The sequence below is a fragment of the Annulohypoxylon maeteangense genome (assembly GCF_022496945.1).
Source record: "Annulohypoxylon maeteangense strain CBS 123835 unplaced genomic scaffold GGS22scaffold_20, whole genome shotgun sequence".
Taxonomy (NCBI): Eukaryota; Fungi; Ascomycota; class Sordariomycetes; order Xylariales; family Hypoxylaceae; genus Annulohypoxylon; species Annulohypoxylon maeteangense.
This window is the reverse complement of record NW_025953267.1, coordinates 312,620-334,551: the sequence shown is the minus strand read 5'-3', so window position 1 is coordinate 334,551 and position 21,932 is coordinate 312,620. Positions and strand designations below refer to the sequence as shown.

Sequence of the window (21,932 nt, the reverse complement as noted above, 5' to 3'; positions counted from 1 at the left end):
TCTATATGTATACCTACTAGGTAGACATGCATGCAATTGATGGGTAGGGTATCTTTTACCTGTATAAGAAGTTAATGGAGATTCTATAAAGACCAAGGAGTCCCTCGCCATAACTTGAATACCACATTCCCCCAACTCATTTTTGACCAGATCTTTCCATCCCCTTGCACATAGAACCATCATCATACTTCTACCAAAATGGCTGAACTCGACCTCCGCATCCCCGAGCCCTTCGCGAGTATTCCTCGGGAATCTCTCATGTTCGGGCCATCCCCTATCCAGCACTTGCCGCGGATATCCGCGGCCCTAGGCGGAAAAGTCCAAGTCTACGCCAAGCGTGAAGACTGCAACTCAGGACTTGCCTTCGGCGGGAATAAAGTGCGAAAGCTAGAGTGAGTATTTTGCCGATAATATCTCAGAAAATGTGAAACCGGGAAACTAACATTACACCAAGATATCTCGCCGCGGAGGCAAAAGCCAAAGGCGCCGACACCCTAGTATCCATCGGCGGCGTACAATCCAACCGTACGTCCCCAATCCCCCTTTTCCATTTTCCCGCGGAAAACTCCCCCCTTCCCCTCGGAACCCCCACAATAACCCAACCCCCCCACGCTAACCCCAACAGACACCCGCGCCGTCGCCGCCGTCTCCGCGGCCCTCGGGTTAAAATGCGCACTAGTCCAAGAGCGCTGGGTATCCATCAGCTCATCCGCGAGCTCATCGGAAGAACAGCACTACAGCAGCGTAGGCAACATCCAGCTCTCGCGGCTCATGGGCGCCGATTCACGGCTCGAACCCGCGACCGCGTTCGGAATCGAGCACAAGCCCACTCTCGCGAACCTGGAAGCGGAGCTGAAAGGTAAAGGGCAGAAGCCGTATTACATACCGGCAGGGGCATCGGACCATCCGTTAGGCGGCCTCGGGTTCGCGCGGTGGGCGCTGGAGGTCGAGGCGCAGGAGAGAGCGACGGGGATGTTTTACGACACGGTGATCGTGTGTGCGGTGACGGGGTCGACGTTCGCGGGGATCGTGGCTGGGTTCAAGCTTGCGCAGCTGAAGTTGGGGTCTAAGAAGAGGCGTGTGATTGGCATCGACGCTTCCGCGACTGTGAAGCAGACTTTTGACCAGGTGCTTCGGATAGCCAAGTTTACGGCTGTGAAGATTGGGTTGGATGAGAGCGATATCACGGAGGCGGATATTGAGCTCGATGATAGGTACCATGCTGGCGTGTACGGAAAGGCGGATGCGCAGACGCTAGATGCGATTAAGTTCGGGGCGCAGACTGAGGCGTTCATTACGGATCCCGTGTACGAAGGTAAGAGTTTGGCGGGGATGATGGATCTCATTCGAAAGGGCGAGATACCTGAGGGAAGCAATGTGTTATACGCTCATCTAGGGGGACAGCTAGCGTTGAATGCTTATCCCGAGATTGGCACCAAATAGAAGGTTTGGTTGTATTCTAATCTATCAAATCATTATTTCATTATGCTTGCTTCCCTTTTAAACGTCCGCTATGAGTCGTTAAACATCCACCCCCCTTCTATGGTTTACATTCATAACCAGAACCAATTTGGTGTGCGTATACGACATAAACCCATTGCTACCAACGTTGGACATGCACAATTCTCATTCCACGACCTGAGTGGTTGCCGCATTACGATCCTTCACCCGTCTTTCCAATACCCTTCGTTTAATTAGATCCTCTCATTTTGCTGTCTTCTCAATTCATCCTGGAACACATTTCGGGATGGTCGAGAGCGATCTCGCTGGTCTCGAGAACCAGGCCTGTTGAAATCCATACGTCGGTCCTCGGTCGGTGTACCAGCTAAGCTACCCAGGGCATCGCTGTCTCGTCGAGGAAGCTCCGGTACGTCATGATAAACTTCGCCGCCGTTGGCCACAACCTCTCGCTCCATCAATTGGATGCGCTCATTGGCCTTGTCCTTGCCGAATCCCATTCGAGAACGTGAGCTTTTGCCAATACCATATCCGCGTCTGCCGCGCGACATGATGTTTCCGAGACCGATTTGCCGAGACTTCCTGTTCCAAACACAGGTTCCAATAACGAAGAGCGCAATTAGCCCAAATACAGTCGGCAAGGCAATGATCAAAGCAGTCTTGTCAATAGATTTGCCGGTATCAGGTTGGTACACGGGGTAATTGGTGACCAGAACCCTAGGCCCCTTGATTATAGTGCTGGCTCCCACGGTGGCATTCGTAGTGGCAAGTTGCAAAGTGATGTTCTTGGCGGACTGATGTTTCATCAAACTCGATTCGATCGTGTAGCTCCAGAAGCCCCAAGAGGCCAACCACTTAGGTGACTCGAAAGCTTGGTCGGTGACTTCTCCGGTAGTCTCGTTGAGATAATTCCCTTGAACTAAGATAGTGGTGTTCGGGGCTGTAAAATATGTAGGGTCCCAAGTAACTATAGAATAGTAAGTAAATCTACCGGCTGTATATATAAGGATGGATAGACGAGACAACGTACAATAGTATGTAACGCCTGGGTATAACGGCGCTCCGTCGGTTGGTTGACACCAAGGGGCATTGGCGCCATCCTTGTTATGGCAAATTGGAAACGAGCCGGCGTCACCGCTGCCAGTGGCAGTGGCAATGGGAGCTGTGCCAGTGCTTGTAGAAACTTTGCCGTAATTGGTTTCAGTGAAAACAGTAGCAGTCAGATCGTGAGGTGCGCCTGATATTATAGTAGTGGTTCCGCTGGCTGTGCTAAGAACAGGCGTTACGGTACTCGGCTTTCCATCTGCATCAACGGTAACCCACGGTGCAAGGGCACTATCTGTCTGTCTAGGACGAATGTTTGGAACGGCAGATGCTAGAGAGAATAGCAATGCCGCCACGGCGGGTGATTTCAACGCATGCATGGTCAGATCTTGTGACTTGAATGTCATAGAACTCGCAATCGGATCGCGCGGGAGGATTACTTCAACTATACGGAGACGCGAATTAGTACGGCAACATCGAAAGTAAACAATTTGGTATACTAGGTAGGTAAAGAAGTTAGCACTTACAAGAACACCAATGACCTAAAAGAAGGAAATCAATCAACTAAGTGGAATTGAACAGGTGAGATTATCCCCTGTGTAGAAATAAATAAAAAGAAGGGAAGATTTCAGGAATTACAGAAACGAAAGTTACGCTCGGAGAATGGTCTTGCCCAGACAGCCAGATGAACCTTGGAATTCCCTAATAGGAAATAGTACAACAATTGACGTGCAGGCCTAGGGAGCTTGTTAGGGGATCGCGACCACCATCGTGTCCACCGAATCTAACCTTAGAAGCTAATCTTAGCCAAGTTCGCTAATTGCTTGTCCTGAAGTAAACCCCGCAATGTATTAAACACTAAGTTTATAGGCGGTGTGGTACCTAGTGGTACCTGCGCCTAGCGAAGATTAAAATTGGAGCATCATGCAGGAACGCGATCCGTCAGTTCGTATCGACAGTATCGTATTATCTCAGCAACTCGGCACCCTCAGGTAGTCAGGTGACCATGACCATACACTAGGAACTCTATTACCTATTGGCTAAAATGGATGTGGCTGAAGACACAAACAAAATCGCAGTTCAAGTCTGAATTGAGATAATTATCGTCAATACAGCAAAGTTCAATCAAAGTCACGATGCTTCAAGAAAAAGTATTGTTTAAACGAATGTCCATTTTCCAAACCCAGTTCGAACCAGGCTAATCCTAAAATCCTCGAAAAGTACCAAGAGCCAGGTACTCAAGGCTCAGATATGAAATACAACAATTTCCATCAGGCTCATATCATCCAATGCCCATCCCCTTCCCCCAAAAGGTTGACCCAGTAGACTGAAAAGAGCCATCCTTCCAACCAACCAACCAACCGAGATACATAAGAGAGTTGTCTAGATTCTAAGATACATGGTCTATAACAATCCAGCCAGGTTTCTAGTATGCCTGGTGGCCGCCACCCTTCTCGAGTTCACGGCGGTAGGCTTGGTGACCACCTCCCTTCTCTTCCTCGCGCTTGTAAGCTTGGTGGCCGCCTCCCTTCTCTTCCTCGCGACGGTATGCCTGGTGACCACCACCGAGCTTCTCATCGTCGCGCTTGTAAGCCTGGTGACCGCCACCCTTCTCCTCTTCTCTCTTATAAGCCTGGTGGCCACCTCCCTTCTCCTCCTCGCGCTTATAGGCCTGGTGACCACCGCCCTTCTCCTCTTCGCGCTTGTAAGCTTGGTGGCCACCACCCTTCTCTTCTTCACGTTTGTAGGCCTGGTGCCCGCCACCCTTTTCCTCCTCGCGCTTGTAGGCTTGATGCCCACCACCTTTCTCCTGCTCTCGGCGGTAAGCCTGATGGCCACCACCCTTCTCTTCTTCCCTCTTGTAAGCCTGGTGACCACCACCTAGCTTCTCATCATCTCGCTTGTAGGCTTGATGTCCGCCACCCTTCTCTTCCTCACGCTTGTAGGCTTGGTGGCCACCTCCCTTTTCTAGCTCTCGGCGGTAAGCTTGGTGGCCGCCTCCCTTCTCCTCTTCACGCTTGTAGGCTTGATGACCACCGCCCTTCTCTTCCTCGCGCTTGTAAGCCTGGTGGCCACCACCTTTCTCTTCCTCTCGTCGGTAGGCTTGGTGACCTCCACCCTTCTCCTGCTCTCGCTTGTATGCTTGGTGGCCGCCACCCTTTTCGAGTTCACGACGGTAGGCTTGATGGCCACCCTCGACATCTCGAATGGATGCTTGGTGGTGTTAGTATGAAGTTCTGTTTGTTGTTATGGCTGAAGTGACTTACGTGGTGCGGGTGCGGCGAGTGCCAAAGCTGGCAGAAGAGCGATGAGGACTGAGACACGCATTTTGAGTGTCGTATTCGATGGTTGGTTGGTTGTTTGGTTGAAACTTGTAGAAAATGTATAAGATCTAGACTGGTTGGTGTCTGAGGATGTTGTTGATGGTGAGTGATGAGAGGTAGGTTGAAATGTCGAGACGATGTGTGACTTTTATACAAAATCTTGAAGCATTTCACGAACTCATATGCCGCATCTCCGAAGACCTCATCGTTTCCATTACTCAATGAGATGCTGTGCAACGGCGCAACGGCATCTCAGAACCTTAACGCATGATGTTTGGATAGGATCACTCGGATTCAATCCTACACATTGACATTCTCGAAGTTATTGCCGCGACACTGTTGATCTACAGGTACCTAAGTGCGGCGTGGCTTACACGCGACTAATGGCGACGACGATGATATGCAAGTTCTTTCCGAATAGACAAGCGGTCGACCTTCGATGACGGTAAAGTTCATGACCGGTAATCATTGTAATTCCTTTACCCCACATTGCCTAGCTAGGCAAGTAAGTATGTCTCGGGTCCCGAGCGTATACTCTGCAGGGCCTAATGGTCATGATGCAAGTAAGACCACGTACCATGGCGTGGTGGATTCAATGGCTCAGATTTAGAAATTCAAGTCCTCGGACCCGTCCAGAAGACCCGCATATTATTACGCTAATATTTGCCTCTTTGCTTCTGGGAGATCTGCGTCCAGTGCCGATCCCGAGGGACTTGTTGGTTAGGTAGATCAAGGAGGCTCAGTTCTAAGATCGGTCACTGAGATGTTGATCAAGTTTCAACATACACATCATACTCCGAGGAGATATCTCGTAGTTTCACTATGATATGGCGCAATATCGCGAGACTCCTTTCCTTCGGCATAGTATGCTAAGTTGGGTGCCTGTAAATTTGGAGCTAGGCTAAACGCCACTGTAATACAGTAGCTTTTCTACGTTCTACTAGCAGTTAACCGCTAAAACATAGGGACTATTGAACAGCAATTAGTGCTGGTTTAGGGAACATTCTTCTAAAATAGGTGCTACAATGAATGTGCCCCCAGTAATGCTTAGCGTATTGAATACAGGGAGATGCCCCTATTTTCAACGCAAATTCATAGTGCGCTCTAGTAGGTGCCTAGTATCACCAAGAAGGCTTGATGCGATGTTTTCATTTTTTCAGTAAATTCATTCTATGTCAAGATTTTGCTAACTCCTAGTCCCATATCCACTTGATCTCTACACATCGTTACCACCTGCAGCATAATCAAAGGGGTCCGCTAGAGTGACACTGTCAGCCATTGTAGTATTTCAGAAAGTTTTGGAATCAGTAGCAACTCACGTAGTTCTGGATGAAAATCAGGATGTTTGATGAGATTGTCATCGTAGCCGTTGAAGCTGTTCGCCCAGGCCCATTGCTTGATTGAGTCCCAGTTTGCGCACTCATGAGTAACTTGGAAATTTGGCCAAGGGCGGCGGAAGTTTGGAATCCACTCAAAGGTGTTGATTGATAAATCGGCATTGCACATCACATATTGCCGTAGATTTTCCAAGCAGTGATCTATATCTAAGTTAGTTTTTGGTTGGTATTGATCAAACATCGTGGATTCTTACCAATGTGTTGGCCGAAGTTTTTCTCCTTGATTTCGTAGTGGTCTGGGTGAAGGAACTTGCGCACCCATCTCTGTAGATCATAACAATTAGCAACTTATCCCAGTATTATGACGGTCGTATAAAAGACTTGATATAACTCACAAGGCAGTGAAGCTGGTGGAAGACATCCAAGGCGGCCATATAGCCAGAACCATCAAGTAAAGGAACTGAAGTGTGGTTTATCCTGTCTAAGGTATCCTTATCAACTTTTATTGCTGCCGGTTCAAGTAGTTCATCCCAAGCTCTCTCGAATTCTGGCCTTGGGAGTCCCTTGTAAGGATTGGAGTTGTCAAGCTGGTTGTCAAGCATATGTGTCTCCCATTTCAGGGATTTCCACGCAGGTGCTTGAGATTGTTAGCAACGAATCTCTTATGAGGATAGGGTCTAGTTACTGTATGCTTGGGAGTTGGGATCGCTATATTTGGCTGGACATGTTGCTTGTTCAGGCTTGGTATGATCCCATATAGCAAAGAAAATTGCTGTATAGACGCAGGCGAGGAAGAGATGGATAATCCAAGGGCCACAATGATCTCCTAGTGATCTTTTCTTGGGGGGTTGGATGTATGATTCTATGTCTTCGCTATTTCTCCCCGAGGACATGTCTTTGTCCGCCGCAAGTAAACCTTGAGAGTCGGAGAAGTGACCCATCGTTGGAGAAGAGGACATATCGATCATACTAGGTGGCTTCAGTTGACTGGGCACTTAGGAGCGACTTAGGAGAAATTCATGAAGGTATGAAGAGACAAGAGTGAAAGAACAACACAGAATCTTAATTCTTGCAAGACAAAACTTCATGCAAACTTCAAAGATATTCATTAGAAAGAATAATTACTTAATTCGCAAGCTCCGGGAAAGCCGATATTCCTATAGGAGTCTATCTGCAATGATCATGTTGTCAGTTAGAACTAGGCAAGGTGAATAACTTCCCGTTTACCCTTTTCGAAGATGATAGGCTGATAGAATAGTTCCGAGCCATGCTAATAGAGCTACGCCAGAAACACGCATGTATCTGCCGTTGACCAACCGTGATATTTTAGTTCGTACCGTACGACTTACCCTATGTCGCATTGTATGCACTGATCTTCCTTATTGTGGGGGGAGCGTAATACTGGGAACCTTGGCTGACAATAATCCTTCCGGTGAAGATCTGAGATCAACCATCCCATATCCGCCTTATATGCACAAACCGAGTAAAGAAACACGCAATAATTGACGTTATGGGTGAAAAAATGGCACGATTAGATACATGATGTGTGAAATTTGGTTTAGGAGAATTTTCTTCGTGAAAACGTACCTATGCAATTAACCATTCTTGTCATAAGAGATATCTCGAAGGTCTTCAGAATCGTATCTTCTTCCCTTTCCAAATATTTCTAATTGTCATAGATTGACTCATGAGAAAATCTTGACTATCTCAATCTTTGACTCTAACTTCAACATCTTTCAGTTGTTCTTGCAATACACCATGAAGTTCCCCATCATGCATTCTACCTTTAGCTTGTTCAAATCTCCCACTCAAGGATACACTCCCGTGGCCACACCGTATCACGACAAAGAACCACGAGGCAGCGGAGATGAGGAAATGCTTCACGGTCCTATTGGGCAGAAGACGCCCAAGAGGTCGGTGTGGAAGGTAGTCGCTCTCTGCTTGTCATGTGCCGCAGTATCAGCGATCTTTACTGCGGTTGCAACTCGAAAGGTCTACAACAAGACCCAGGAGCCCCTGATGAGAACTCCAATTCCTGAATGTGAGTCACCTATATCGAACTTGAGAAGTGACTTATCTAACAATATTGGTAGTCCCCAAGGAGATCAGATATTTTGAGTGGGATGCAAAATACGTCGAAGAGCCCAATGAGGAGAATAACAAGGCTTGGGATGAGCTTCTACCTGTAAGCTGAAGACAGTCATTGGGAACGATAACGACTAATATTGATACAGGGCGGTCGTGGATTCGTATATGTCAATAACAGTGCTTCGTACGATCTTGAACCAGGACTTCAGAGCAAGTGGGGCGAAATCTACTCTGTTGCGATGTTCCACCAAATGCACTGCTTAGGTGTCCTTCGTCAGAACTACTGGCGATTGGTCAGGGGAGTCCTAGATCGGGACGAAAGCCTCTACCATGAAGCGGAAGTGATGATAGATACCGCTCATACAGGTCATTGCTTCGATTACTTCAGGCAGAGTATCGAATGCTCAGCCGACATGTCGCTCGAGTGGCCTCGAACTGAAACAGACGGTCGACGCTTTCAAGTTGATGGCAGAGGTATACCTCATGTCTGTACAAGCAAGGTAAGTCTACGTCTCCTCGCATACTCATGTGTGTCATGGCCGCTAACTCACAGAATTAGTCTGCGCTGAAGGAATACATGGATCTATATCACTTTAACGGATCGCGTGTACATGATATCGCTGCTTGATGGAGTTGAGATATTAGGCCTGCTCATAGATCTGTCTTTTGAATTAGTTAAGAATGGAACTCGAGACATTTTCTATCATAAACTTGAGTTTTCGATGTAGTGATAGGTAGTTTTTCATAGAATCGTAACTGATATTATTGTTTAAACTGTCACTTGACCATGAGTTCTTCCAATTCCACATAACTAGTCTATTTAGTGACCTCGTCTGATTATCTCTACTTTACAAGTAGTACCAGCTAGAAAGAAATAAATTCTCACAAATTGATAAAAATTGATTACTGTAAAAACACACTATGGCCAGTCTAGGTATGATCTCTTCATGGGCATTTCCCCCCGACTGCCTAGTTCCACCTTGCATATTGAAAGCTGTAGTATACTTGGTCACTCACCTTATTGAATTTTGAGTCTTTTACTAGTATGCACCTATGCAATAGAGGATATTCGGAACGTCCATGAGTGATGAAGCGGTGAGCGGCTGTGTCATAGAGCGACTTTCGCTTAATCTGATGCGAGAAACTCCCCTAGTACCTAGGTACTACTCGTATGGGAAGGTATTTTGCTACTCGGATAACGGCACTGGTAGAAGCTATTCGGAGGTAGCGGATCTAAAAGTTGGGATCGAAATCCGAGGAAGACTTCCGGAAGAGTTCCTGATTCATTTGTTAGCATCATGCAAAATGAAACAGCCGTGCATTAGCCGCATAGAACTTTCGTTGACAGGTGGACCGGGTTTAATCCTTCTACCGTTCCTGGGGAACCTTGTCGGCCATCCTCATATTATCGGGACCGATTCTTGGCTACCTACCTAGGCAGTGTGCACGTTGACGCGTTTACCGATATGATCGAGAGGGTTAGTGTAAGATCCTTCTATGGCGAATCCGAAATCTAGTGCGGCGTAGAAGTACTCCAAAAGAAGTATATTACTTAATCATCAAGCTGAGTAAGACAAACAAGGAACTATCCGGCAAAGTACCCGAGACATCATGCATAAATGTCTTAGATTTTAATATACTCACCAACATCTGGGAGTTAATATGGAATTTAATGATGTGATTGGTCGATCTAGCTTGCGATCTGCAGCATGCAGTTGAAAAGCTTATGTTAGACCCATGGGACCTTGGCTGCCTTGGCTGCTTACAGAGTAGAGCGCGAGAAGGCGAACAAGCATCAGGGCAAACGGCATAGCGGATGGGGTTCCGAGGATCCTTACTGCGTTCTAAACCGTCCGCAAAGAGCCGCGCGCCAAGTTTTAGAACTCATTGGGTCGGTATAAAGAAACATCTGTCTAGTATATACTATAATTAGTAAGAGTACTGTCGAAACCTTTGAACCATAACATCTAGGCATGATAATTTCATTAGTTTTGACGTTATTTACTACGCCGTGTAGATCAATAAGGTACTATTCTAGATTCGAACATATTTGCCAAGGCGTTTGCCTTGTACCACTCTTCGGCATATGGAGGTAGCCGTTACTAATTAGTGCTGACGTGCTACGTCAGGTCAACTGCCGAACCGTAGCGGGCATCGTATAGACCCTGTAGGTCTCCACAAGTCCGAGCCTCTTTCGACGACGCCTTTGCGCCTCTTTCGCCATATCTGCATGTTCCTGTCCGTGCAATCAAGGACGCCATTACCGGTCAGGACTTTATTTTCATTAAGTGGCTGTTATCGCGTCCTACGATTCGCGAATCGCGATAGTATTATTTACATATCTGCATATTTCGCACAATATAACCAGATGTCCGAGGGCGTGTACTATTGTACCCACGACGATCTATGAGTCTCATAGGATTTCGACCATTTGTGGTTCATGTTTCGACCCGACTCCTTCTGCATGCAGGGTCTAAGTGTTGCTTTTTACGCCGTCTATGAGGTTTTTAAGGAATTCGGAAGGTCCGTGTATCTTCAAACCGTTGTTGGCTCTAACCCCCGCAAAATTCCCGTTTAAGACATTCCTCGGCATTTTCATCCGTTCTTTTAAACATATTCCCCGATTTGTCTGAGTGTTGGGTATGTCCTATTTCCACGGCGTAAATGCAGTCATGCTGCAAAGAGGCTCATGATGGTATATCCTTACCCGGACGGTAACAGTGGAGTCAGAGAGGATGGGCATCTCGATGTGGCGGCAATTGGAGAGGGCTGAGAGCATTTGGTCCATTGAAGGAATCGATGATCTCAAGTCTTGCGTGGCCAGGTAATAATGTCCCAATAAATCACCAAAGCTCAATGTTTCTTTAGCTGTCTCCCCCGACGTCCATTTTCCTCCATTGAACCGACTCTGCACCACTGGTTATTCAGTTCTCACTCACTTAGTCTTTCTAAAAAATGTCTGGCATCAAAGCACAACCGAAGATGGGCGACAAGGAGAAAGAGCAGTTCGACAGGCTGTTAAGTGATGACAGCAGCTCCGACGTCGTCGAGGGCGTTGTCTATCCTAAGCCTAGCTGGAGGCGGAACAAAGGCGTCTTCCTCACTTATGCTTCTTTTGCCTTCCTAGCTATTGTTTCTGTTGTCTTAGTAGGAGTAGCGTCGGGAAATATTGCTACCTCAGACAAACTACTCGGGCAAGCTCGAGATGAGATCACCAATCTTCGCGCCCTCACAGCAACTCACTCCCAACCAACCCAGGCTGACTCTGCCAAGTTGACTGGCGAGGAGTTTGGCCACTGCGGGTCAACCATTGCTGAGGCAAAGCGCCTGGGATGTGTATTCGACTCAAGTATGTTGCCCTAGATCATTCCCTAGGAATACCTCGTTTGGAAACATTCACTAACTTGTTGATACAGTGTCGTGGGCCTGGCAGCGACCGGAGTGCTATCACGCCGAGCTAGTAGATGATTTCCTTACCCGAATGGACTGGAAACTCTACCCCTCGAACGACACGATGAACACCCAGCCAGCATCGCGTGAGGGCTGGGAGAGAGGTGACTATGTCACTCTCTATGCAGACAAGGCGTGGCATTTCTTCCACTGCATGTACTCATGGCGCAAGTTCCATGAGGCATTTGAGAAGAGGATGCCAATGGATAACGACATAGCGATGTTTGGACACACAATGCATTGTGATGGTGTGTTCCTGCATAACCTTGACCCTGAATTGATCGGCACATGGGAATGCGATTCGTGGCCTGGTGGATGTCGAACTATCGAGGTCACCGCGGGGTTCAATAAATGCGGGTGGTACTAGATCTGCGTTGATGAAGCGTGGATGGGTTTGGTTGGAGTTTCTTAGAAATTGGGACGTCGTGATAGAGTATATTTAGTCTATCGATCTACGTTGTTAGTATGTAGTTAGATGAATCTGGTTGTAAGCGGTGGGGTTGCAAAGCTTGTTACCCCTATTTAGCTCTAGTCTTAGTGTAAGCCGGATAACCGAAAAGGGGTAGCCCGAAAACAATTCTGTATACTCAAATGCTTCACACCTGAATAGGTACTGGGTAGACTTGTCATCGCGATATACCATTTTGATCAACAAAATTCTCCATAGTTTTGTACAATAGAAAAATAAAATCCATTCGTTTTAATGACCTTATTTTTGGGGAAACATGCATAACTCCTTTGTGCATTCATATGAACTTATGAAATCCTTGCGACCCGGTATATGCAACTCCTCGGAAATACGGACAAGTACGTACGTAAGATGTGATGATTACTAAGGATCAACACTGCAATTTAAATCCTATAATTGCTTTTTGTGTGTCTTACTTCTTAACGAACGAAAAACAATGAAAATACAACACTTTTTACATTATTCATGATTTTAGAATGAATTGCACAGCGCAAGAGGATGCCCTCTTCGGTCCGGCCGTGGGCATCGCTTGTCGCGGTGGCTTCGACTTCACCCTTTTATTTGAACAATCTATTTTAACTATTCCTCTATCGGGGATATGTTCGCTCGCACTTTTAGCTCGACTCGGATACTTGTCTAAGAGGGAGCCTGTTGCTTCTGGAGGCATAATTCGACTGATAAAATTGGTCGTTGCCGCGATCTTCCTCGGAATCCAGGCGTATTTGGTCGCACTCTGGGATTCTGACGACGATCTAAAAACGGGCGTCTCTATCGCTGCGTCCTCTATTAACCTAGTTGTCGCTTTTTTGGTGTTAGTGCTATTGTGGCTTGAAGATTCGCGGTCTGTACGACCATCAAGCGTGCTGAGTGCCTATCTTTTTTTCTCAGCATTGCTAGATCTTCCTCAGGTCAGGACATTATGGCTGAAAGGATCAAACACGACACTGGCAAGTTTATTCTCTGCGGGTCTTACGGCGAAAGTGGTGCTTCTATTCCTTGAAGCACAAAACAAGAGAAATCGGTTGAAATGGACTTTACAAGATTTACCGCCTGAGTCTACGAGCGGAATTATTAATCGCAGTTTTCTTTGGTGGGTGAACTCGATTTTCCGCAGCGGTTTCAGCGCTGTACTTGCAGTTGAGGATCTTTACGACATTGATGAGCCACTCACCTCAAAGATTCTATTTGACGCAATTAGCGCATCATGGGCTTCGCGAAAAATCCCGGAGCGACGCCTTGAGTACCCTTTAGCCGTGATCCGCGCGTTCTGGGTTCCTCTCTTACTCACAGCCATCCCACGTCTTTTCCTCATAGGTTTTACTTTCTCTCAGCCCTTCCTCATCTCGCGCACTTTGGAACTTCTCAGTGGGCCCGATAGCGAAGCCTCTCGCCAGCAAGGTTACGGCCTCATTGGTGCTGCTGCACTTGTATACCTTGGCCTTGCGTTTCTGACGTTACACTATAACCATAACTTGAACCGCTTTGTTACGATGTTCCGAGGTGCAACAGATGCCCTCATTTACGAAAGAGTATTGCATGTTCAATCTAGGACCTATGATGAGACGGCAGCAGTGACACTCATGAGCACAGATGTGGACCGCGTCGTCTTCTCACTTGAGAGTTTGAATGAGGTTTGGGCACGAGTGATTGAGGTGGCTGTGGGAATAACACTCCTTGCGCTTCAGCTGGGGTGGGTCTGCATTGTGCCTATCATTGTCGTGGTCGTTTCGAGTTTTGGAGCAAAACAGATCTCTAAAAATATCGGGGGGCGACAAAAGGTGTGGGTGGACGCCGTGCAGAAGAGGATCTCTGTTACCACGAGCGTATTGTCTGAGATCAAGGCAATCAAAATGATGGGTCTAAGCGACGTACTGACGAAAAAGCTTCAAGAGCACAGAGTCGACGAAACGCATCGAATGGCCGGATTTCGATGGAGCATAGTATACCAGAATGTGGTGCAAAACTTTCCCGATGCGATAGCACCGGCGTTGACGTTCGCGGTTTACACAGGCCAAGCCATCGCACAAGGGTCGGATTCGATAGGCACAACTAAGGCTTTCACAAGTCTAGCTATCATCACTCTTCTGACCGGACCTGTTTCAAAACTTCTAAGTGCGATTCCTAATACGTCCGCAAGTTTAGGGTGCTACGATCGGATTCAAAAGTTTCTTGTTGCGCCCCCGAGAAAAGATTATCGACTAATCTATGGATCCAAGGACGATCAATCCATGCAAAGTGATCAACTCCCATCTTTCAGCGACGATGCAGATTCCAGTACAGTTAACACTATCGATGAAGAGATCGCGTTAAGAGTCGATAACATTTCTCTGCGACCAACTCCAGACTCTGATGTCATCCTTGAAAAAGTTAGTTTTGGGATAAAGAAGGGATCATTTACTATGATTCTTGGTCCTGTTGGCGTTGGAAAAAGCACCCTTCTCGCATCTCTCCTTGGCGAAGTTCCTCCTGAGCATGGATCGATTACCATCAGTACCTCACGCGTGGCATTCTGCTCTCAAACCCCATGGCTACCGAACTTCACTATCAGAGACGTTGTATCAATGCCCAGCGAAAATGTTCCTTTCGATGATGCATGGTATCAAACCGTCCTACACGCATGCGCGCTTGAGGAAGATCTCAAGTTACTCCCTGCAGGCGACCAAACGAAAATTGGTAGTTCTGGGACAATACTGAGTGGGGGGCAGAAGGCCCGTGTCGCGTTAGCTAGAGCGATATACAGCAGATGTCGAATACTCATACTGGATGGAGTAGCAAGCGCACTCGACGCCAAAACCAAATTGGATATTGGCCAAAGATTACTAAGCAAAGATGGCTTACTGAGGGAACTGGGAGCAACCGTTTTGCTGGCTGGTTCAAGTAAGTGCCCCTTTGCTTCCTATATAATGACAGAATGCTAATTCCCGGTAGCTGAATATCTTAATTACGTCGATCAAGTATTGATACTTGGTCAGCGTGGTCTCCGGTTCGAAGGAACGTGTGATCGCGCCCTAGCTGAGGGTCTCATAGAATCAGGGCAAGGGCAGAAACAAGAAAGTCAAGGTGAACGCGAATCTGAGACCGAGTCAGATATTGAAGAGAAAGCGGAAGAGGTCTCTAAGGTCGACGAGCTTAACGATTTGAAAAGGGCTACCGGTGACCTCACGATCTATAGATATTACTTCGCCACGATCGGAAAGTGGAAACTTTTCGCCTTCGTCTTTTTCGTGATACTGAATGTGTTCTGTTCCGCATTTAGCCGTAAGTACCATTACCCATCTCACATTCGGTAGCATATACTAACAGATCAGAAATCTGGCTTAAGTGGTGGTCTGATGCTGGAGGTGGCCAGTTAGGTCTATATATCAGCGTATACTTGGTCCTCGCTATATTATCTTCCATTGGAAATGGTGGCTATGTTTGGTATGTGGTTCCGACTCCCTGGTATTTGCTCAGCTAACCATGTCCAAAGGGCCATACTCATTCTTATATCCCCCTCTACTGCGCGAAAGCTACACTACACGCTCTTGAAGACGGTCATGCGGTAAGAAAGCCTATCCCGACTGCATGGAATGAATGCTGACGAAGTAGGGCGCCGCAATCGTTTTTCTCTTCGACAGATAGCGGTACAATACTCAATCGATTTAGCCAGGATATGACCCTTATCGAAAGTCAACTTGCAATCGGCATGCTCATCACCGTCTCCAGTATGATAACTCCAGCCCCTTTTCTCTGGGCCAAATCACTAACTAGTATCGTATAGACTTTTTCTCCGTTTTAGCCAGTGTAGCTCTCGTTGCCACAGGATCATCCTACATGGGAGCCACCATTCCTCTTCTCATCATCGCGATCGGGGTTATCCAACATTTCTATCTGCGCACTTCCCGCCAGCTGCGACTTCTCGATCTCGAGGCTAAGAGTCCATTGTATAGCAACTTCCTCGAAACATTAACAGGGTTAGAGACGATTCGCGCGTTTGGTTGGGAGAAAACGCAACAGAAGGCCAATAATAGACTCCTTGATCTATCGCAGAGGCCATATTACCTGCTGTACTGTATCCAACAGTGGCTAACCCTGGTATTGGATCTTATCGTCGCGGCCGAAGCAGTATTGGTAGTAGGATTGGCACTAGGATTGAGGAGTAGCACCAGTCCAGGATTGCTAGGTGTATCTATGAACAATGTTCTGAGTAAGTGAAGCGTATTTGGCATCGCATAAAGTTGGCTAACCCTCTCAGGCTTCAATTCTCATCTTGCCTCCCTCGTCACAGGTTGGACGCAGCTCGAAACCTCGTTAGGCTCAATCGCACGCGTCCGAGACTTCGAAATGCAAATCTCACCAGAAGGCAAGGAAGGTGAAGATCAAGTGCCGCCGTCGAACTGGCCTGAAAAAGGTGCGATCCATTTCACAAACGTGACAGCGTCTCATAAGTAAGCCATTCCTTTCCCATCAAATATTGTCCGCTGATTTCTTCGTCGCTTACTCCTTCTAGTTCCACATCAACCGCCCTTCGCGATGTTAGCTTGTCTATCAAGCCAGGCCAGAAGATCAGTATTTGCGGTCGGACCGGCAGGTAAGTCTACCTAGTCTCGATTAGTCACCCGATTAGTCATTTGATTTGTCGCATTATTAGTCATCCATGAGTGCTTAGTAACACAATTTCGTGACTAAGCAATTGATTCCATGATTAGTCATTTGAATACCCCTATATTAGTCAGCAACAATCAACAGCTAACATGAACCAGTGGAAAATCATCTCTAGTTGGCACCCTTCTCCGCTTGCTCGAGATCGACTCTGGGACAATTCAAATCGACGGTCTTGATGTCTCCACCATCCCACGCGAAACCATCCGCGCCCGTCTCGTAACCATCCCCCAAGACCCGCTCATCCTCGTCGACACAGTCCGTTTCAACATAGATCCTCGATCCGCACATGCCGATAGCGATATCATCAATGCGCTTGAACGCGTAGGACTATGGTCACTACTTCAAGCCCGTGGCGGTCTCGACGCCGAGATCACTGGTTCATCATTATCTAGGGGCCAGCAGCAGCTCTTCGCGCTCGCACGTGCGTTGCTACGGGAAGGGAAGGTGCTTCTGCTTGACGAGCCGACGAGTCATGTTGACCCAGAAACAGACGCTACGATTCAAAAGATTCTTCGGGACGAGTTTGCGGATTGTACAGTGCTTATGGTGAGTCATAGACTTGATGGTGTTATGGAGATGGACGCGGTGGTTGTCATGGATGAGGGGAAGGTCGTCGAGATGGGGAATCCGGTCGAATTGGCGAAGACCGATGGTAGGTTCGCTGCTTTGGTTGCTGCGAATGATTTTGGTGGGCGGTAGACTGTGTAGTCGTCATCTGGATAGGAATGTTGGACGTGATCTAAGTAGGGACTAGGTAGTGTAGTCTCCAAGTAACTGCTTCGATTGTCCTTAATATTCGATAAAATTCTTATGGGCATTGAAATAAATCATGTAGAATGTTCTTAGGTGCCTGTGTCAACCCAAGCAAACCAATTATTAGACCTAATACTTAGCTTAGCTGGCTCACTCCCCCGAAGAAAAATGAATGTTGCATGACTAAATGCAGACACAAACGACGTCGCAAGCAGAATGTTTCATGTTTACCTAATACTCAGGTTGACATTGCATACAGAGATTCTGCCAATGGGACTTGGTTTTAGACAAATATCGTCAAGTGTTTGTGTACATTGTGGTTATTTTCATAAAATATACTAGGTAGTACGTACCTTTTTCAAATGTACCTACTTCCAAAAAAGATAGGATTGATAGTCAGTTCTAGCCATAAATATCTCAAAATATCCCTTTGGGTTAAGTAGGTAGTTAGGTACTTCGTGTGGCAAGAGGAGAAATCAGAACAAGCAACTAGAACTATAATGGACTAAATTTACCATTTCGCACTGTTATTAACACTATTACAGCCACTGTATTCAAAATTTTACAGCCGGCATTTACCCCTCACTTAGAGAACCTAGTACCATCCATCCACTAGAGTTATGGAGGCTACCCACCTACCCATATAGAGCAAGGGATATTCAGACGCACTGTCTAACACTTAATCCCATCTAACCTAAGCTCTTTTTCTAAAACGAAACCTTTCAAATTTCTCACCACTCTCGTCACCGACCCCACTATAACAGTTCGTCTAACCACATTGCCCATTCCGCATTTCCAGAAATTTTCTATCCAAGTACCCACCATTTACCGCTATCAATTCAAACTTCCTAGTGTTGACACTAGTTTCATTGTTTGCGCAACAAAAGCGTCAACCTTCATACGTCTTCATTTTACACGGTAAATTTACCTCTCCTGCATCATGAAACACCACGCTTATTTTTTTTTAGTACGATTCCACGCTGTATTCAATAAACAGTGAAATTCAACCCGACAACTTAATTTCCTATTACTCAACGCAATCCGACCATGACCATGACCGTTCTCCCATCCTCATCATGGCGACAATTGTAATCGGAGACGAGAGTCTAATCATCGATTTCGATGGATTCATATTCGAAGATGCTCAAATAGACCCCTCTGTCAGCACCGCGCTCACGACGCCCCTCCAAGGCGTGGATGCCGGCGAGGCCACTGTGTACAACAACGCGCTGAACCTGATGACCACAGCGCTGTTGTTCAAGCAAGAGTGGATTGATAACACACCCGAGTCTAAGACGAGATTCATTAACGCGGTCACCCGCCACTGGGGATTAACAACTGCAAATGCCACGTCCTTCCTTATTGACATGCTCTTCTCCGCTAGACGACGGTTCGAGAACACAGACTCCGAATACCCAATCACATCACTGGCTTAGGTAGCTAGTGTATTTGGGTGTTGGGAGCAGACTCCAAGCCAAGTCCGCAAAACATTCTCCGAATCCCCTGAAACCGTCGCAATTATTCACGACATCCTCCGAGCGACAAAGGTGCCGACATTTGTCCAGGGCATTCACAATCCAGTCGCACCGCATCTCAAGCCCTACGCCGTTATCTGCAAGGACCTCGTGAGACTTGTCCAAGGAGACATACTTGGGCTTGGTTTCGCCGAGGACGAGATCAACACGCAGCAGATCACCAATATCATCGGTAGAATGCTAAGCCCTGGTCATCAACTCCTGGTACAACGAACGATCGAAGAGGCGCAAGCTCCAGGCCAAATTTGTCCGATTATTGTGTCAATTCGTGACGACATGGTTCGAAAGCTTCGCACTGCAGTTAGTAATGCGTATTGCGGCGAACAAAGAATCGTTAACGTTGTTGCTGAGCTCGCGGCTTGGAAGCCCCGTATCTCGCGTTCATACGGAACACTGTACCAGCCAGATGTCACCAACGGGCAGAAGCGCACCCACCATGATGCAGAACAGGTAGAGATTACGCCTACAGCCAAACAGGCTAGCATAGAGGTAGAAGATGATAACACCATCACTTTACCTATGAAGAGAGAGCATGGCGGCGGCGGGTCTCCTCCTCCGAAGCGTGTTCGCGAGAATACAGACGAGGATGGCAACATCCCTATTACAGTTCCGCGACAGTGCGTCCCCATGTAGATGATACAGATCTACAGATCTTTGGCCAGCCCTCCAGGATAACGATTCCGCTTGGAAAAGGTTCAGGACAAATCCACCATACTGAACTCTCTGGCCTACTAAAGGCCAATGAACGCGCTATATCAGGGATACTACATAACGATTCACATTATCACCGACTTCTCACCAACGACACCAAAAACTATGTGAATCTATCCTCACCCCTCTTAAGATTGCGGGGTTATTTCTTTATTTTTTCTTTCTTTTCGGGCTTATGGATCACTTGTTGATAAGGGTCTCTTTTGAAGATCAATGGTGTTGGAACAACCGTCTGGAACATCGCACCAGTTTTTTCCTTCATGTAGTATATGAACCAAGGGCTTATAGGACAATTGCAAATCGATCCTACGTTTATAAACATGAGAACGGAAAGTGCCGTGACCTGTGAACCCTCTATGGACCCCGATTAATGACAAGACTTTACTTCCAAGCACCCCTTTTTAGCCATATTCCCCTGTTGTGTTTACTAGGCCCGTCTCAAAGGCTCGAAGTTCCAGGCATCCAGCGCTAGGACTGATATTTCTCGCACTTCATGCAAAAAAGCTTCGCGAGTTCAGCCGCAGTGTGTTTATGATTGAAGTGGCTCGTCCACTTCTTGCACACCTTGCACTGGAATAACTTGTCCGAAGGAGTGTCTCGCTTGGAGGAGTCAACATTAGCATCCGAGTTGCCTGAGATGTCAGCTTCGTATCCTTTATCCTTTTCTAAGGACATGGTAAGTTTAGTCATTATTTATATAATAAAGAGGTTTGGTTTGAGAAGATTTGATACAAACTATTTGATTTATGCTAGTGACATGCTGAGGAGATGTTAGGAGACCGCTAATGCTAAATTACTTATATCTAGTATATAATAAAGTCGTGATTTGATTGTACCTGCTTGATATACATAGAAGTACTTAGTAGCCGTATACTGCCAACCTGATACACACCTTGGTCTTACTCTAGATTTTATCACAGTGAAGACGATGGATGGCAATATTCTGATTTTCATAGTACATGTCATTGGTTTTGGTGACGAAAATCATAAATTCATCAGGAGTAGTCATTGTTAACTATAAAGCCTACCTGGCTAGTAGAGATATGTCATCTTCTATCATGTAGTTATTGTGATATATATACCAAAATCTACTACAAAAGATACCATATTGGCTTTGGAGTGATGTAAGAGAAAGGGGTACTATGTAACCATACCTGTCATGATAGCATAGGTGCCTCCAAAAGTCTTTAATAATTTCTATTCATATTGTATGATAAATTATGTACCTCGTACCGCACAGTCAGTTCTGATATTATTCCCCACTACGTACCTGAGTAGGTACCTGAATATCTGGTGATTAAGCGGTGCAGTATTGTCCGAGATACATAGGGGCACTTGGTAAACAAAGTACCTGAGTACCTACTAGGTGCCTACTAGAATACAACGGTTGTCGAACCCACGATGTAGAGATAGGTACCTATAATTGTAGATTTTTTGGTGTTCAGGAGCGTGATTGCCTCAGTGCCTAAACAACAATCATAACATCAGGCATGGACGCGTCGTGATCTATATCATACCTGCACGTATACAATCATTTTTCGAACAAGCACCTTCCATTTTGTTCTTCCATCTCAACCAAACCTGCTTATTTCTTTCAATATCAAACTTTCCCGACATGTCGATTTGGCCACCAATCCACCCATACCCCCAAATTCCATTGAGCCTGAGAAGATATACCGTCAATATCCGTCTCGTTGCCAATCGCGACCACGATGTCGTCCAATACGCCGAAGACACAGGCCTCTACATCCCAGGACGTTGGACCATCTTCGGGAATGGCCGATACTTCCAGTAAGTGAACTGATTTGTCCGTTCCCCTTCTTAATTCGCGTCCCTAACACCCTATAGCATCCGAACTCTCAACCGTTGGTGTTCCTGGTCCCTCAGCGGACACGGATTCACAGCCTACGAACCCTAAGCCCTGCCAGATGCTCGACCTTCCCTTCGACGTCCTGAGCACGATCATTGACCACATCGATGACCAAGCCGACAAGGAAAACTTCGTCAAAGCATGTCGCGGCCCTTCTAAATAAGATGGCATCCTCAAGTACGGTCTTTTCTCGATGACCACAATGCGATAACGAAAACGGAAGGGATTTGGTGAACAGTAGAGGATGAA

General features: G+C 46.7%; 8 protein-coding genes across 8 annotated transcripts; 5 read left to right on the top strand and 3 right to left on the bottom strand.

Annotated features, from left to right (window-relative positions):
• Positions 1 to 198: 198 nt before the first annotated feature.
• Positions 199 to 1,443, top strand: GGS22DRAFT_181792 (1-aminocyclopropane-1-carboxylate; the record flags this gene model as incomplete). Its single annotated transcript, XM_047963898.1, has 3 exons — positions 199 to 392; positions 455 to 525; positions 626 to 1,443. The coding sequence occupies 3 exons, from the start codon at positions 199 to 201 to the stop codon at positions 1,441 to 1,443; spliced, it is 1,083 nt and encodes a 360-aa protein (XP_047815118.1).
• A 30-nt stretch (positions 1,444 to 1,473) lies between these two features.
• GGS22DRAFT_73189 (uncharacterized protein) lies at positions 1,474 to 3,291 on the bottom strand. The gene is made up of 3 exons (XM_047967937.1): positions 3,030 to 3,291; positions 2,489 to 2,947; positions 1,474 to 2,425 (listed from the first exon to the last, which is right to left on the bottom strand). The coding sequence occupies exons 2-3, from the start codon at positions 2,907 to 2,909 to the stop codon at positions 1,695 to 1,697; spliced, it is 1,152 nt and encodes a 383-aa protein (XP_047815117.1). The 5' UTR covers positions 2,910 to 2,947; positions 3,030 to 3,291; the 3' UTR covers positions 1,474 to 1,694.
• A 289-nt stretch (positions 3,292 to 3,580) lies between these two features.
• On the bottom strand, positions 3,581 to 4,919 carry GGS22DRAFT_73188 (uncharacterized protein). The gene is made up of 3 exons (XM_047967936.1): positions 4,770 to 4,919; positions 4,370 to 4,716; positions 3,581 to 4,054 (listed from the first exon to the last, which is right to left on the bottom strand). Exons 1-3 carry the CDS (start codon positions 4,828 to 4,830, stop codon positions 3,929 to 3,931), a joined length of 534 nt encoding a protein of 177 aa, XP_047815116.1. The 5' UTR covers positions 4,831 to 4,919; the 3' UTR covers positions 3,581 to 3,928.
• A 1,123-nt stretch (positions 4,920 to 6,042) lies between these two features.
• Positions 6,043 to 7,104, bottom strand: GGS22DRAFT_197048 (uncharacterized protein; the record flags this gene model as incomplete). Its single annotated transcript, XM_047965927.1, has 5 exons — positions 6,043 to 6,083; positions 6,146 to 6,364; positions 6,418 to 6,487; positions 6,559 to 6,800; positions 6,849 to 7,104. 5 exons carry the CDS (start codon positions 7,102 to 7,104, stop codon positions 6,043 to 6,045), a joined length of 828 nt encoding a protein of 275 aa, XP_047815115.1.
• Positions 7,105 to 7,921: 817 nt separating this feature from the next.
• GGS22DRAFT_197046 (uncharacterized protein) lies at positions 7,922 to 8,908 on the top strand (the record flags this gene model as incomplete). The annotated part of the gene is made up of 4 exons (XM_047965926.1): positions 7,922 to 8,204; positions 8,257 to 8,348; positions 8,398 to 8,751; positions 8,811 to 8,908. The coding sequence occupies 4 exons, from the start codon at positions 7,922 to 7,924 to the stop codon at positions 8,877 to 8,879; spliced, it is 798 nt and encodes a 265-aa protein (XP_047815114.1). The 3' UTR covers positions 8,880 to 8,908.
• Positions 8,909 to 10,515: 1,607 nt separating this feature from the next.
• Positions 10,516 to 12,335, top strand: GGS22DRAFT_172810 (uncharacterized protein). Its single transcript, XM_047962827.1, has 2 exons — positions 10,516 to 11,600; positions 11,668 to 12,335. The coding sequence occupies exons 1-2, from the start codon at positions 11,207 to 11,209 to the stop codon at positions 12,066 to 12,068; spliced, it is 795 nt and encodes a 264-aa protein (XP_047815113.1). The 5' UTR covers positions 10,516 to 11,206; the 3' UTR covers positions 12,069 to 12,335.
• Positions 12,336 to 12,611: 276 nt separating this feature from the next.
• GGS22DRAFT_73155 (ABC transporter) lies at positions 12,612 to 17,641 on the top strand. Its single transcript, XM_047967935.1, has 9 exons — positions 12,612 to 15,047; positions 15,099 to 15,428; positions 15,479 to 15,590; positions 15,640 to 15,711; positions 15,759 to 15,874; positions 15,931 to 16,356; positions 16,405 to 16,597; positions 16,660 to 16,740; positions 16,913 to 17,641. The coding sequence occupies exons 1-9, from the start codon at positions 12,647 to 12,649 to the stop codon at positions 17,511 to 17,513; spliced, it is 4,332 nt and encodes a 1,443-aa protein (XP_047815112.1). The 5' UTR covers positions 12,612 to 12,646; the 3' UTR covers positions 17,514 to 17,641.
• Positions 17,642 to 18,643: 1,002 nt separating this feature from the next.
• On the top strand, positions 18,644 to 19,735 carry GGS22DRAFT_192365 (uncharacterized protein; the record flags this gene model as incomplete). Its single annotated transcript, XM_047965251.1, has 2 exons — positions 18,644 to 18,957; positions 19,012 to 19,735. The coding sequence occupies 2 exons, from the start codon at positions 18,644 to 18,646 to the stop codon at positions 19,733 to 19,735; spliced, it is 1,038 nt and encodes a 345-aa protein (XP_047815111.1).
• Positions 19,736 to 21,932: the final 2,197 nt, after the last annotated feature.

What these genes read in the sequence shown, in the direction of transcription:
- GGS22DRAFT_73155 (XM_047967935.1), top strand. Translation starts at nt 12,647, where the DNA reads ATGAATTGCACAGCGCAAGAGGATGCCCTCTTCGGTCCGGCCGTGGGC. An exon ending in CTCTTGAAGACGGTCATGCG is followed by an intron (nt 15,712 to 15,758) that starts GTAAGAAAGCCT and finishes CTGACGAAGTAG; the next exon opens with GGCGCCGCAATCGTTTTTCT. An exon ending in AACGTGACAGCGTCTCATAA is followed by an intron (nt 16,598 to 16,659) that starts GTAAGCCATTCC and finishes TACTCCTTCTAG; the next exon opens with TTCCACATCAACCGCCCTTC.
- GGS22DRAFT_172810 (XM_047962827.1), top strand. Translation starts at nt 11,207, where the DNA reads ATGTCTGGCATCAAAGCACAACCGAAGATGGGCGACAAGGAGAAAGAG. An exon ending in GGGATGTGTATTCGACTCAA is followed by an intron (nt 11,601 to 11,667) that starts GTATGTTGCCCT and finishes TTGTTGATACAG; the next exon opens with TGTCGTGGGCCTGGCAGCGA.
- GGS22DRAFT_73188 (XM_047967936.1), bottom strand. Translation starts at nt 4,830, where the DNA reads ATGCGTGTCTCAGTCCTCATCGCTCTTCTGCCAGCTTTGGCACTCGCC. An exon ending in ACTCGCCGCACCCGCACCAC is followed by an intron (nt 4,717 to 4,769) that starts GTAAGTCACTTC and finishes AACACCACCAAG; the next exon opens with CATCCATTCGAGATGTCGAG. An exon ending in AGCTAGGTGGTGGTCACCAG is followed by an intron (nt 4,055 to 4,369) that starts GCTTACAAGAGG and finishes GGTGGTCACCAG; the next exon opens with GCATACCGTCGCGAGGAAGA.
- GGS22DRAFT_73189 (XM_047967937.1), bottom strand. Translation starts at nt 2,909, where the DNA reads ATGACATTCAAGTCACAAGATCTGACCATGCATGCGTTGAAATCACCC. An exon ending in CCCAGGCGTTACATACTATT is followed by an intron (nt 2,426 to 2,488) that starts GTACGTTGTCTC and finishes ACTATTCTATAG; the next exon opens with TTACTTGGGACCCTACATAT.